The sequence below is a fragment of the Lutjanus erythropterus genome, chromosome 11 (genome assembly GCF_056507025.1).
Source record: "Lutjanus erythropterus isolate fLutEry1 chromosome 11, fLutEry1.hap2, whole genome shotgun sequence".
Lineage (NCBI taxonomy): Eukaryota > Metazoa > Chordata > Actinopteri > Lutjaniformes > Lutjanidae > Lutjanus > Lutjanus erythropterus.
Genome location: NC_139327.1, coordinates 14,801,040 through 14,816,665, shown reverse-complemented (window position 1 = coordinate 14,816,665; position 15,626 = coordinate 14,801,040). Strand labels below are relative to the sequence as shown.

The 15,626-nt window shown below is 39.5% G+C and overlaps 1 protein-coding gene across 5 annotated transcripts in view; it reads right to left on the bottom strand.

Annotated features, from left to right (window-relative positions):
• ksr1a (kinase suppressor of ras 1a) overlaps positions 1 to 15,626 on the bottom strand; it is a 46,268-nt gene that overhangs the window by 10,242 nt on the left and 20,400 nt on the right. For 3 of the 5 annotated variants that reach the window (XM_084730900.1, XM_084730896.1, XM_084730897.1), the window contains exons 2-12: positions 13,633 to 13,773; positions 7,488 to 7,635; positions 6,908 to 7,391; positions 4,119 to 4,300; positions 2,976 to 3,045; positions 2,734 to 2,817; positions 2,454 to 2,515; positions 2,257 to 2,366; positions 765 to 933; positions 395 to 436; positions 33 to 81 (exon numbers count right to left, since the gene is read on the bottom strand). In XM_084730900.1, coding sequence (XP_084587026.1) covers positions 33 to 81; positions 395 to 436; positions 765 to 933; positions 2,257 to 2,366; positions 2,454 to 2,515; positions 2,734 to 2,817; positions 2,976 to 3,045; positions 4,119 to 4,300; positions 6,908 to 7,391; positions 7,488 to 7,635; positions 13,633 to 13,764 — 1,532 coding nt within the window. In that variant the 5' untranslated portion in view covers positions 13,765 to 13,773. The remainder of the gene's footprint in view (positions 1 to 32; positions 82 to 394; positions 437 to 764; positions 934 to 2,256; positions 2,367 to 2,453; positions 2,516 to 2,733; positions 2,818 to 2,975; positions 3,046 to 4,118; positions 4,301 to 6,907; positions 7,392 to 7,487; positions 7,636 to 13,632; positions 13,774 to 15,626) is intronic. The other 2 variants (XM_084730899.1, XM_084730898.1) reach the window with 1 other exon arrangement.

Sequence of the window (15,626 nt, the reverse complement as noted above, 5' to 3'; positions counted from 1 at the left end):
CCCTTTAATTTGTTTTGGTATTAATGTCTTACACAGTGTCTTGGAGGACATCGGGGTGTAAATGAGCAGGACTGGAGACATCTGTGGAGAAAAAAGATGGTTTAGGAAGGAATGACAGGAGGAAAAAAAATCCATCACTTTAATATTTGCCCCTTTTTCCTTTAAGACCAGCACATATGGTATAAAACGTGACTGCTCATGCAATTTCCCACCACCACCAGCAGATGGTGTCAAAAGGCCATTTAGTGTGGACATGCAGTACTAGAGCTGGCACACAGTGAGAGACAGCCACAGTAACTGGTACAACCCTAAAAGCAAACATGCAGAGGACAGAGAGAGCTGCAGGGAACAACGATGGGAGAATAACAATTCAGCTTTGGAAACGTCAACTCACCAGGGAAGATAAACTGCTGTCTATGCTGAAAGTAACAGGCAGCTTTTGTAAAAAAAAAGAAAAAAAAAAGAGAGAGAGGAAAAGACCGACAAGCATGGCAGGAAGGGAGACGTTTGGTTAGAGAAGCTTTGAATTAACAGATCCTTTTAAAAAGCACAGTTGTTCTTCAGTGTTAATGTCATATATGGAGAGAGGGGAAGAGAAGGGCCCATACAGTTTAATACTGTTAAACTGGAAAAGTGTCTGAGGGAAAAAAAAATCTGTATCTGAGTACACTGCTAGCATGCACATGTCAGTATGCACAGTATTTATATCTGTATTGTGTTTGTTTGTCTTTAGTATTTTCAGTGTCTGAACTTGTGAGGCTTACCTGGGAAGTTGAAGCGACTGTCCCGGTGGCCTTTGGGCGAGGGGTTGGGCGGTGGAGTGGCACTGGGGGGGTTGCTCTGCTGGAAGGGTGCTGGGGAGGAAGGTGTGGATGAAGTGGTGGAGGACGGATTGCTGCTGGAGTCCAGCTGGTTCAGCACTGGAGGGTGATCCTGGTGGGACAGGGACAGATGCAAACTAAACTAATCAGAGTTGATAGGTAATAGTCATATTATACTGTATTAAAAGGACCAGTGTGTAGGATTTAGTGGCATCTAGTGATGAGCTTGCAGGTTGCAAACACCTCAGCCCACTCTCTAGTTCAAAGCATGAAGGAAAACTGTGCATAAAAGGAGAGACTATACAGTGTACCCAAAATAAGGTAGGTTAAAGGACCAGTGTGTAAACTTTAGTGGCATCTAGTGGTGAAGTTGGAGATTGCAAACAACGGAATACAACTTGTCTTAACTGTCAAGCATGTAGGAGAAAATATGGAAAAGGCCGTATCTAGAGTCAGAGTTTGGTTTGTCCGTTCTGGGCTACTGTAATAAAAAAAAAAAGGAGGGCAACTAAATATTATTTTCATCATTGATTAATCTGCCAATTATTTTCTCTAAAATGTCAAAAAATTGTGAAAAAGTGATCATCACAATTTCCAAGAGGCCAAAGTTTTGACTTCAAAATGCTTCTTTTTTTCCAACCAACAGTCCAACACCAAGAGACCTTCATTTATTGTCATCAAAGATAAAGAAAATCAGCAAATCCCTACATTTAAGGCTCTTGACCATTAATAGATGATTGTAATACTTGACAACTATTTTCTTTCAATCTACTATTTCATTAATCGACTAACTGTTACAGCTCTTGTAGAAACATAGCTCATTCTAAAGTAATGAAAACACAATGATTCTTATTTTCAGGTGATTATACAATAATTAAAACATACTTAGGAATATCATAAAACATATTTCTGTCACATTCTGGCAATAAATCTTACACACTGGTCCTTTAATATGACTTCTACAGCTTTTACATTTTGTTTTACTTTCATTTTACACTGTATCAGCTGATGTGATTTCAAGGAAAATCTGCTGTATTGCGTTTCGGCAGAATTAATGACTGCTTGACGGCATAAAAAGAGGAGAACATCACCAATCTTAACAATACTTTGAAAGGCCAGATGGTGAATCACTTGCAGAATTATTTGTCTCTTCACTCCAAAACAGAAGCAGGAGTAGAACTGGATCAGAGGGAGGTCGTCTGTGCACCAATGGGGATTATGACAAATGTGGTCTTAATTTTCATATATACAAACACTGAAGAAGCAGAAACAAAACTCTTGTCTGGCACTTCAGAGGTACTCGACACTGTGACTCATTGATTTACATAGTTTATATCAAGGTGTCATAGTTTGTAATCAGTTCTGTTTTAAAGTGCTACAATAAAACGCTACTGTGTGTTGTAATGCAGAACTTCTAAGCCGTTTTTTTTATTACCTTTTTTGTGATAGCCTTCGGTAGTGTGCCAAACTGCGGTGCTTCTGGCGGCCGGTCCACAGGGTTGTTTATATCGGACGGAACAGACTCAGTTCTCCGAATTTTGGCGACTAGAAGAGATATAGGAAATGTCACAATGTATATGCACAAAACAGCGTATGTATCAGCTGCAGACTGAGCATTAAACTAAAGCTTACTTGGTAGAAAGGAGATTCTGCAGGATGGGGCCTCCTTCGTGCATTTGTTGTGGCACTTTAACCTGCACAGACAGAACGTAGGCAGCGATCGGTATTATGGCACCCAGAACACTCTCCAAGTCCAGCTCCATGCACTCCCACAGCCAAGTACTGAATCCTCTGAGCTTTCTCTCCTGTTTCCTTATTCTGCGTACTAACATACTACTGCTCTACTGTCTCAGTCAATGACAGAAATACTAGTTGAGTGGGTTACCCTTTAAATAAAAAGCGCTCAACTCACCGACAGTGTTTGCACTTGACCCCAAACATCATGTTCTTCTGGCACACCTGACATGTCTGGGACAGCCAGGACTTGGTTGAAAACCTACATGAACACATGAAATGCTGTTAATCCTACAGTATTACATTAGTGTTGGGCTATTATCAATGGTACAAATATTTTTTTAAGAGCAAATCTAGCTTGTTAGCTTTATTATGACATAAGGTTAGTATAGAACATAATGTGTGTAAAAGAAAGCGTACCTGTGTGTGACTGCAAGGCCGATGTCCCTCCTCACTGCTTGTGGGGAGTTGCGATGCACTGCTACGTTATCTAGTCAGGGGGAAAGAGATGGAAGAAGAAACAAGGCGAAAAAGATCAAGGGGAGGATTGGGTTATGTTGAGAAAGACTGGTCTCTCATGAACAGTGATGGCAGTGATGCATTACACATTACATTTACTATATCATTATATTATACTTATTATTATTTTTACATTTACTGCTTCAAATTAAAAACACAAACAAAAGTAACATTTGCATTTCGGAAGAGAAACAGCAAACTTAAATTATTCAGTCTATTAAATGCATGATGGGAAATGTGGGCCATTGCTATGATATTTTAAACTCCATTACAAACCAGAGCAGTGAGACAGTGAAGCAGCACAATCTGGTCTGTCTAGGTTACAAAATGTAGATGAAGACATTTATTCAGTGCTTATTGTCAAAAAAGCAGATTTGAAGCATAAATTAATGTTTCAGGTCTCAGTTACATACAGCTGAGACGCAACCCTGAATAGAGCTGAGACATGGGGTGGGTGGGAATGACTAAAACATCTTTTTACCATAATTGCTGCAATAGAGGGGCATTTGCAGGGATACCGAAATAAAACACCCTTTTCCATTTTATAACACCATATCATACTTCTTTCAGTGAAATTAGCACAAAAGTCGTGTAACGCATTACATAGACAGTAGTACTGTTAAGTGACTTGTTACTTTCAAATTAAAGTAACTAGTAATATGTCATATAGTACATTTTGAAAGTAACTTGCCAAACACTGCTCATGTAGTGATTGCAGTGGTTAATCACATAAAAACTGTCCATTTAATGATACAGATTTTGACATTCAAACATGATCAAATCACATTTGGGACAGAAATGATTGTGTAGATGTAATTGACCCCAAATCTTCAGTTCCTTTCAAGCATAAACACTAATGCTTGCAGGAACATGCAAAATAAAAGATTTTCAAAACAATTTACATAAATTATGCTTCTTTCAGTCCAGAAATACCTATTAGTTTGACATATCCGGATAATCATTCTAATCTAAAATAGATTGTTTTGACATGTCCAACATGCATATTCACCAAATCAGCAAAATAAAAACATATGCATGACTCACTCTTAATGCTGCTGTGCTCTTCCATGAGGGTGGGCGTGCCGGGCAAGGTGTAAGATGCTGTGGTGGCTGCCGGGGTGACTCCTGGGGTGCGCGCAGGCATGACAGGGTAACGAGAAGGCGAGTCCTCGCAACCATTCCCGTTGACTTGCATATTCAGGAGCAACTTATTCTTCTTCACACACCTGGAGAGAGGGAAATCAGTGGGTTCAGTAGTGAAAACTAGACTGGGTACTACAGCAGGTCTGCAGCATCGCTTGAGCACCATACTGTTTGGGACAGGTTATGTAAGGGCTAGAGAGACACGTTGGAGTGCCTAAATAGCTCTGGCACGGGTTTGCCAGGGTGACATCCTTAACACCCAGACAGAAGTCACAAGGACTGAAGCACCGAGCAGTGCCAGTTCTCTGGTTTATACACACACATGCATGCACACATGTGGCCAATGATAGTGAGAAAGAGAATCCACTTGTTTATGTTTATCCTGAGTTATGTTCAGTTATCAGAGCTGTGACCTGTTTTCAGATCTCTGTTGTATTATAACATACAGTTTGTACAAAGCCTGGATAAACTAGCAGGATGTCTGGGTGTGCGTTAGATGCATTGGATCTATGTCAGCTGTACTTACTTCTGCCTTTGCAGTTTTTTTCTGTAAATCTTTCCATAAACAGACAGGATATTATGGATAAACATGTGGCGTGTTTGTGTGTGTGTGCATCCAATCACAATAGAGGGAGAGGGGGGAATTGAGGGGGAGGAGAGACTGTATGTGTCTTGCCACCTCTGAGCATTAGTCCTAGGAAATACTTCCTGTTTTGACATGAGTCATAATCTCTGGGAATCTGTGTAGGGATTAGCTCCACTCATACAGCCGGAGCAAAGGAGCAACAGGATGTGAAAGGATGTGAAAGAGGGAGAGAGAACGAAAGCTCGGCTTCTGTGCCGAAAAAACTGCTCCAGCAACTGTTCTCATCTGCAGGTGATCAGAAACAAAAGGCTGAAGCAATAACACAGTTACTGTAAGACCATCATGATCAGGCTTTGATAGGTAGGCCGCAACACCTACTACTGCTATTTGTTGGTTTTTCAGCAAAACCCCTTTCCTACATTTCTCCACTGTGTGAGGATATTTTACACGTTAACAGTTATTTTACAGTGAAAGGACAGTTTTTCTGTTTTTTTATTGCCAGTTTCCCAGTTTCCTCACATGGTCGCAATTCTCCTGTATTTCTTCTTTATGACAAAATTTCCCTTTTTTCGTTCTCACAACCTGTTTGTAAGACTGTACCTTGTGTGTAAGACTCTACTGTTTCTACCCTGACAACAATACAACCACAACATATGTGATTTCCTGGCATGTATGAGACACAGAAGAGAGCTGCTCATGCCTCAGACTCCTCAGTGAGCGAGAAACAGAGAGGGGAACGGAGAGCACTAAGAGGGAAACGTCCTGGAAAGAAAAAATCCTGTTACTTAAGAAATATTTTAAAGGAAAGGGCCATGTATTTTGTAAAATCTGTCATGTCAATGTTCTCTACAGGACAGGGGCAAAAAATGAGTGATAAATACATTTTATTTGGAACCGTTAATCACTTGCTCAGTTTGTCTAGTTAACCATTAAACAAACATATAATATGTCAATGAGAATTAACCATATTCCCTCATCAATTAGTGTTTGACACTGTTGGGCTGCAGTTAACTTCATGTGGTTGAATTAGTAGTTTAATTCGCAGTAGTTGGATGACAGTTTAATAACTGAAAAAGCTACTGAGATTTGAATACCGTTAACTACTTGGATTGTAGGTCAGGTAGTTCATTACAAACTATATGCTCATAGTATTCTCATGCTTTTTTCCATACAGTCTGGCAAAATGCCACAGTGCATCGGCCACGGTTATCATTTAATGACAATTTGATTAAAATCACCTGTGGTTTGCAACCAACATGTCTACCATTGAATACAATGAATTTCCCTTAAAATGCAGCACCTTCCTGGTTCCAAGTCAACCAGTGCTCCTATTTAAAACACATCCTCTGGCTCCCAATTGGGGATTGGCCTGCTCCAGTCTTTAAATCAAACACAATGACACTTTTCTCAGTGTCACTTCAGTTGTACACCTGCGCAACAATATGAGACTCAAGACTCAGATTGAGATCATTTCCTATGACAGAGTTTGGATGTAGCCGAACAACTTTTTGATAGCGGTTTTAGTTTGACAAGCTATTTTTTAGGGTAGTTAAGATAATGTTGAACTGCTTTTCAGTGTGAAGTAGCTTGTAGTTTAGATAATTGTTTTAAAGTACTTCCCCAACATCGGTAATGGAACTGTAAAATTGCAGTAGACTTCAAATGAAAAATATTATTAAATAAAATGAGGCTTGAGAAAGTATAATTTTCCATACTATTTAGATCTTAAGACATTTGTGTTAATATTAATGGAACCTTAGATTAAAAATGTATAATTGGATTTCATACCTGTCATTAAGAAAAGAATAAAGGAATCGAGGTTTAAACAACAAGCAAAACCAGACTGTAATTCATAAATCAGCCTGCATAAAGTAGTTAGAGAAATTTCAAGGACAGGGAATGCATCAAATGCTTGCTAACTAAAAGATGCAGTACGCAATGCCTATAAAAGTGATTTAACACAGCCGACAGTTACAATTACAATGTGATCTAAGGGTTCCCATTCATTTCTTATCTGACCTACATATGAAAAAAAAATGTAGATGAGATAACAAGGTGAGTTCTGTAACAGTGTGTTGGTTCAAACAGCTTTCTGAGCACCTACTTGTTGGTGGGCGGGTCCTCAATGCGGTTGCCCAGCTGGGACTCGTGGCTTTTGCTGCGTGTCAGGGTGATGTTGGGAAGCAGATGCAGCACTTTGCGGGACGGAGGTGGCGGGGTGCAGGGGGGCTTCAGCCGGTGACGTCTCTTCGAGGGCGGAGTTATGGGCGGGGTGGAGGTGCGTCCATGGAGCCGAGCTGCGCGAGCCACAGACATCGGGAATGGATCTGTGAGAGGGCTGTCGCCGTACGATGCCAGCGCTTCAGGTGTGGGCACCGCCGAGACCGAGCCTGAGCGGGGGTGAGGAAAGGTGGCGCAGGGGGTGGATGGGGTGGACTGGATGGTGGATGGGCGGGCGAGAGGCGAAGGGCTGTGAGGGCGGAGTGGAGTCCCCAGGTTGGTTAGCTGGTCTGCAGTGAGTAGAGAGCCGCTGTCCCTCCTGGTGGGCTCAGACAGCCAGGGACCACCATCTTCCCTCAGTTCACCTCCTGGACAACACAGGAAAACATCACCAGTAGAACATTCAGGGAGAACACAAGTGTGATGCATGTGTTCAAAGAGGCTCTACTATAATAAGCACATACCTGATTCAGTGGCGCTCTTCAGACAGGAGAGGGCAGCACTGAGCCTGGCACATTCCTCTGAACTGGACCCTAGTCTTCTCATAGTGTCCCTCACCTGAGCACCTGTCATCTGCAGTAAGGCATCCAGGGACAACTTCGCTTCCACTGCCTGCAGAAGAGCAATGCCAAGAAAAAGACAGGGTGAGGACTCAAAAACTACACAAGAATGAGAAAAAAAAACACAAGCAATATCAGTGGGAAGCTCTTCAACAAGAAAACCAATTAGCAGCTATACCACTGAGGGGAAATCAGTTAGTGTAGAAAACAGAAATCAGGATGATGGTGATTATTTTGCTGTTCAGAATCAAGATGTATATTAGACTTCTTCTGCATCTAAGACTTAACACCACGAGTGTGGACATAATAAAACTAATGACATCTGTGCCACAGGAGAAAGCACAGAAACTTTTGAGTTATTTATATACTATCAATGAAAACTGTGTTTTAAGTCCCCTAGAACTGCAGTAGTCTCAACATCACAGCTTGAAACTCAGCATTAAAAGGGCAACATGGTAGGGGACTAAATGGGTCATACGACCTCTGATTTGCTCTGACTGTTCCTGGAAATCAGTGTAATCCTGTTTGTTTGGGGCATTTCACATACCACGTCTTCCACTTATCTGGGAGATAAGTGCAGCTTATACTGTACTAATGACATGGTTTTATGCATGTATCAGTAGATAGTAGTAAAAACTTTGGGCTCAAAATCTGCAGTGGTCAAGGCCACCTTGTTTTGAGTCCAACACACAGATAAGTTTGCATCAAGTCTGAGTCAAAGGTGACACTGTGAGATCAAGCTTCAGCTATGAAGTACTCCATGTCCATGCTATACTTTTATATTCTACTGTTATAATGGATGAAGTCAAGCGCAGTTTAGACAGCATTTTTCAAAGTTTTTTGGACATTTTATAGAAAAGGATAACTGATTAATTGTGTAAAATAATTGGTAGCTTAATCAATACTGAAAATCATCATTACTTGCAGCCCTTAACATATTTAGAAAAAAATAAAGATGACTAAATTACATTTTCAACCAAACTGAGAAGTTACAGGTCCACACTATGTGACAGCCCACAGCCAACTACTCGTAACTGACAGCTTGTCAAATTGGACATTATAATGTGAATCAGCTATTTTATCACACAGTGAAGAGACAGCAAAATGCAACATTACTGAAAGACAGTATAAGGACACTAGTTTTCAAACTTGTAGACAGTAAAACAGTGCTTAAATCAACCATGAGATTAGATCAATAAAACAAGCCTCGGCCCTTGTTAGCTGCAGATACATTAGCAACAAATTCATGGTGGATAATTAAACAATTATAACAACTTCAAAATCACTGAACAGTGATCCTATATGCAGCAAGTTAACCATCTGTGCTTACAAAATGCAGTTAACTGTCAGATGCAGATTTTGATGAGGACATTATGCCAATTGCCACAGTAGTGAAGTGAATTTAAATTTTAACTTTACCTTTGATCTTATATTGCTTGATCACTATTTAGTTAAATAGTTGTTTCAACATCAGGCAAATACATTTACTGAAGGAGGAATCCTTATTAATGTGCTGTACATGTAAGAATAATTCTTAAGCTGTTGCTTGGTAATGTATGTTATCCTACTCCTCTGGTTCCTTGCATTTCAACTTATATCATACTTAGGGCAGCACAATGTAGTATTTTGACAGCTATTGGGACTGCAATTTGGTATACGATCAGTGGGAATAATCATTTTTTGCATCATAATTTTCATTTTCATTGAAAAAAGTAAAATAAAATCATGATATTGTGACATTTGTTGGGGTCTGCAGCAGACAAACATGTTTTCTGACATCTGAAGATTTGTAGGCCAGGGCATCTCTGCATCACTACAGTGCTTCATTATAAGGTTGTTTGTCACAAAATTTCCTTTATTAAAAAAACTGCAGCCTCTGCAATTTGGATATTGCACTTGGCCATACTGCCGTTTCAATAATATTTTGGTTAGATGTGCAGTCCCAGTTACACAGTACTATCACAATGGCCGAACAGAATAAAAAAGAACAGCAAGACAAGACAAAAACTGAAGCTCTGTTGATACAGGCCTACAGGGCTGACGTTATTTATTGTTCATTTAATGTTCAGTTTCTGAGACAGTCGGCAAAACAACAGCACTAACACATGGATCACAGACGGAAACAAGATATAGTCCAGTGTGTTTTTAGGATGTTTTTTTGAAATGGGAAGTACGCAATCGCTTATCAGTCAGGTTAAACCCTTGCTCTGAGAGGGCAAACACTGATCAGAAAACTAGGGCAGCCTCCCACACTCATGTGTACACTGTAAGCAAAAAGGAAGCACGTACACACACACAGACACACACACACACACAGACACACACACACACACAGACACACACACACACACACACACACACACACACACACACAAGCAAGAGTGAGTGATGTGATATTCAAAAGTGGCTGTGGGCCCTCGGCTCCCCTCCCACCTACTCACTCATAATAACATTACAATTTTAGCACCATGAACAGCATAGCTTGCATACATGCTTGCTGTGCTGCGGCCTCCGTGATGCAGTATTATTGGTCAGAATGGCTGTGTGTCTGTACAAACCAACTAACATCACACTGTAGTTATATCTTCATACAGTAATAAATCAAGTAGCTTTTAGTAAATATGTGTAACATGTTACCACTTGGTATTTTTAGAATCCTCAGAAAATAATAGTCATGCGCACATGCTGTAGTTAGATAAACCACCCAGGATTATTTTAATCTAACATTAGTTCTAATTGCAGTTTAACAAAACAAGGTTTAAAATGAGTATATCCAGACTTAAAATCAAGCAGAGCTCTGTAGCACAATTAAAACTAATCTCAGTTTAGTAAATCCAAGTTTAGTGATTTAAACTGAAATAGAGTTTAATCAATATGGAGATGCTACCAAAATCAAAATAAATAAATAAACATTAAATTCGAGTGTTCCTGGAACCTAGTAAGGACATTGTTTGCTAGCCAGTTAAAAAGTTAAATTATGTTTTAATTTTATTTCATTAAAAATGAATCCTTGTAGGTGCAACCAAGCTTAAAGGTTATCATACTAAAAGAGATATGTACTGAGGTATATACATTGAAACTCGGCTCAAGATGCTTTTGCAACCTTCTGCTTGTTGTGAGCCATGGTTCAATCAAGATAAGGCTACTCTTACTTTAAGCAATAAAAGATAAGGCTACTCTTAAAGATGCATCCTCTGATGCATGTGAACACATCATCATCAATGTATCCTGAGGTCACTGGGTGTTTCATGTCTGACAACAACAGACACCCTCGCCCAGACGGACAAGCCGTGGTTGATCAGGCCTTAGTCGAGCCACAGACAAAATTAATTGGTTCACAGAGAGACACACATGCTCATTCATGAAGCTTGCCAACATGGCATCCATGTGCTTGTATAACATTATGTAATACCTCACTGTCAGTTACAGCATGGGAGCAGAGAGGTTGGATTTCAAGTTAGAAAAATAAATAAATTCTGAGGACAATCACTGTAATGTTTTTGGAGCCTCCATTATATAATTCAGCCTTCATAGTATATAGTGAGGAGATGCAATGTAGAAATCTCAGCCTAATAATGAGTGATCTAAATGGGTCATCTTTATGCTATGACGGTGCTACATGATTTGTGAAATCCCCCGTTGATATACAAATGATCACTTTGACTGTGCCATCAAAAAACATTTTCTAGCACAAAGATGAACTCTTTGAAGAGAAAAGTAGTGAGATTTAAACTCCACAGCAAACAGAGCACTGAGCTCGACAGATATGACTAAACCCTAAACACAAGACAAATAATCAGATCTGGAACAAGGCGGTAAAACAAAAACACAAAGCATGCACAAACTTGGGACATATTAAAGAATAACAAGTGCAGAAACATGTCAAATAAGCAGGTTACAGTCAGGTCATACAAACAAAGACAAACAGACAAGAAGTAGAAAAACATACAGTAGCTGAGCGGGATTAAAACAATTTACAGCAGCACAGGAAGGGCAGCCAGTGGAAGGAGAGGCAGTTTCACCAAGATGTGACAGAAAAACAAATCATGTGGTGAAATGACAACTGCACTAAACATGCAAAATAAGGAGACAGATGTATGTAATTCATTTAAATCAGGTACACATTAGCAGCTAGTTGCTGGGTGGTGGTGTACTTCACTAATGAGCACCCTTACTGCTAACACCATAGCTTCCTTTTGTAAATGTAAATATATTTAGTGCAATGCAATAGAGACAGACAGATACATCAGTCAGCTAATACTATCAGCCTGATATTGTTCTATCTCAGCTATGCTGGTTTATATATTGGTATTGACTTACATGCTGTCTGATATGCACCAATATGAAATCTTTTTATTAAATCTGTTAAATAATGTTAAATAATACATTAATATCAGAATTTGTTTTATTCCCTAATATCTGTATTGCCCCCAGAAACCCAGTATCAGTCAGGCTCTACAATGCAATAATAACTTTGAGAGCGGATCACAAACCATCTATTCGCAAGTTAGAATAAGATAAATAGAAACCACACTGATAAGAGAACTTTACATAGCTGTGGACATTTCCTCATGATCAAAAGTGACTTCTTTTGAGCAGCAGACATTGGGAAATGTTTGAATGTGTCTGAGGATTGTTTCTGTAGAAAAGATCTCTGGTCCAGCCTCCACAAAGAGGTCAAAGGTCAGATTAACCCTGGTGGGGTGTCCTGCTCAGGGACCAACACATGCTGAACAAATAAAAGAACTCAGGCTCTTGAGGGTCTGAAGGTCACCTCTCACACTGCTGCCGTGATACACTTTAATGCTACTTTTGGTGTCATTCATTACATCAGCGTCACAGTTTTGACTCTACGTCAAGCTGTCACTGTTTCCTCTCCAACTTATGTGATTGATAAGAATGATTGATAAGAGATGATTACTTGCTGATCTACTAAACAGTATTGAGCATTTGTACTTCTAGTTTATTCTTTACACAGTAAAATACTCTGCTAGGTATGTACCTTGGTCACGATCCTTAAAAGTCCAGATAAAATGACATTTTGTTGGCATATATTGTTTAGGTGCACAATATTCCCAGTGATGTGGTCTAAAAGGGTTAAAAAGACATTTTTCATTTCATCTTGACATAAAAAACAAAGCTAAGCTGTCAAGATTGTTTTTGACAAAAAAACCCCAAACAAACAAAAAACCCCCAAAACAAATTACAGATTTGTCGTGATTAGACTTTGAAATCTCCCAAAAATCAATATTAGTATTGGCCTCAAAAATTTGGTATTGAATGGGCTATATTTAGTAGCACTCACACTATGGAGACTACGTACACACATACTGTGACCGTCAGAGCTTCGTAGAGGTACAGCTGGTAGTAAACCTGTGAGCTGGACTAAGACGCGTCAAATAATTCTCTTACAAAGATTTTCATCCCAGTAGTAAACAGATGGAGTCATACAGTTTGGTCTCATCTGCAGGGAAGATTATTATTGTTTTTCAGAAAATATATCAGGACAGAGGCATATGAACTGAATGAAATAAAAAAGTGGAATCTGCAGCTAAGGTTAGACGACAAATGAAAAACAAGAATTAAACACGCCTTATATAATTTCAATCCACGCTGAAATGTCAATTCTACTCTACTAAACCCAAAATTAATCCAGATCAAGACCGTTCTTCAAGATGGCCTATGTGAGACTTCAACAAACATTTATCATGGACAAATTCCTCACACACTTTCCAGTCTCACTAACATGGCATAAAGATATAAATGGCAGTAGTGGGAAGTAGATTTTTAAGAGGATGAGTAAATAGCAGGCGGTCAATTCCTCACTTTCTCTTTTTCAAAATTAATTAGGTCAAGTTCAGATTTGTTGCCACCGTTTGCTGCTTAAATATCATGATAACAGAAGTGTCGGAAAGACATTTTGCTGGTTACTTGTTAAGTATTCCTCATGCACACGTGAGAAGGCACTGAGTACACCTAAAATGACTCCACGTAAATGTGACACAGTCGCCCAGGCCAGAGAGCGAAGGACAGAAACAACTCAGCCTACCTCGATGAGCTCCGGTCGCAGGTTGATGGTGCGTAGCCAGTCTCGTAAGTGTGGGTAGCTGTCCAGGGCCTCGGGCCTCTCTGTCTCTGGCACTTTCTGCTTGCACTGCAGCTGTTTACAGATGTATTTCATCAGCTTCACCTGCAGGGAGCAATAGAGAACACAGCGCAGATGGGAGGGGCAGGTTAGAGGGGAGACTCGCACAGCGTGCAGCTCAGGAGAAGGCCTTCACTGAGGAGGATATCTGTCACACGTCTGTGCTGGCAGCATGTGTATTTTATTGTTCCTGCAATATCACACACACAATAAGTCATTCTTTGGAGCAATAACACAGTTGCTTCAACAAAAGTGACCTCAGATAGAGCAAAGTCCACGGCGCATTCATCACTTCGGCTGACACAAACTGCAGTATATTTTCCATCAATACAATAAAGGTTAACCTGACGCACGAACTGCTCCACACTCGCATCGTTTTTCCATTTGGAGCTCAATGTACCTGCAGTAACAATTCCAGTGTTTGTTTAACCCAATTTCCCAGTGCCCCCAGTGCACAAGACAGTTAATTAGATATAAACAGCTATTATCATACAGAGGAGGAACAATGAGCTGGTCATCTAATGAGAGCATCTGCGGTGCTGGCACAGCAAACAAGTGTATTTGGAACAAGGAAGCAGCTTGGTGACATAATGACGGAAGAAAGTGCCATATGACCAGTCAGTTTTCCAGTTAGTTTCAGAGCTACTGTGCTCTCGTTTTATCACCAGCTCTTATAAAACATAGAGCAGAATTGCATCTTTTGTCACAATCCACCATAATATGCATCTATGACTTATATATTAATATTATATTAATATTGGGGTGTGAGAATAGACATCATCTCAGGTTTTGGATATCTCTATATGATGATATGACATGAGTGTTGCATTTTCCTAGTTTGAAATGCTGCATTACACTCAAATGATGCAATTTTCTAAATTTACCACAGTTTCCTACAAGGTGTTAAAACACTGGTTCCCAGTCTGGGATCCGGTCCCCTAAGGGAGGCAGCAAAAGTTACAGAGGGTCCCCAAGGCTTTGTCTGCTCAGAGGCTGTCACAATTACATTTGGACATTGTTAACTAAAATCACAATTTATACCAAAATCTGTATATAAAACTATTTTAAAAAGTACATTTGATGTCCTCACTAAAAAATACAATAGTAGGCTACTCAGTAGGCCACAACTCCGTCATCTCTCAAGCTCTGTGATAATAAATTATTTTTGTACTTTTGGTAAGGATGAGTGAGTATGAGACTACTCTGTTTTTTTAAAGAAAAAAAGGTTGGGAACCAATGTGTTAAAATGTCTCAAATCTCAATTTTAGGCCTTGAAATATCTTAAACATTGTTTTGTCAGGTCAAGATTAATGAAGTTAGTGTTACTTTTATGTTGTTGCATTTTTCTTGCTATTAATGTGTTTTGGGGAAAATACTGTCTTGATTACACTGTAGAAACTACAAAACAAAACCAACATGGGACCAGTAACCACTAATGCAAATTTTGTAGCCCATTAAGAATGTTAAGAATGTAAAGTAAGTAATTGCACAGTAATGTACAATGTAATTTTCTTTTTGTTACAATTGATTTGGCATTGAAAAAAAAGTTTTGTCATAAAGAGGTGTTGGTACTGGCCTGAGCGTGACCCACTCTGCACTAACAAAGTTAGCAGTCTGGTCTGCAGTTGGATCTACACCAGCGTGAAAAGCAGACATGGGGTTTTTTTCATTATGGATGTGAAATACATCTTAAATTGCCTTTATAATTATCTTAAAAATGTGTTAAAAAGTGAACCCCTCAAAAATGTAATATTTGATTTTCTCCATAATGCCACAACCTATCTATGACATAAAAACCCATATAAATATGACAGACCCTGTGTGACCCAATCAAGGGTGTTCTACATCCTATTGTTCGACATATTGTTATCATTTTTTATGATTTAAAAAAAACAATA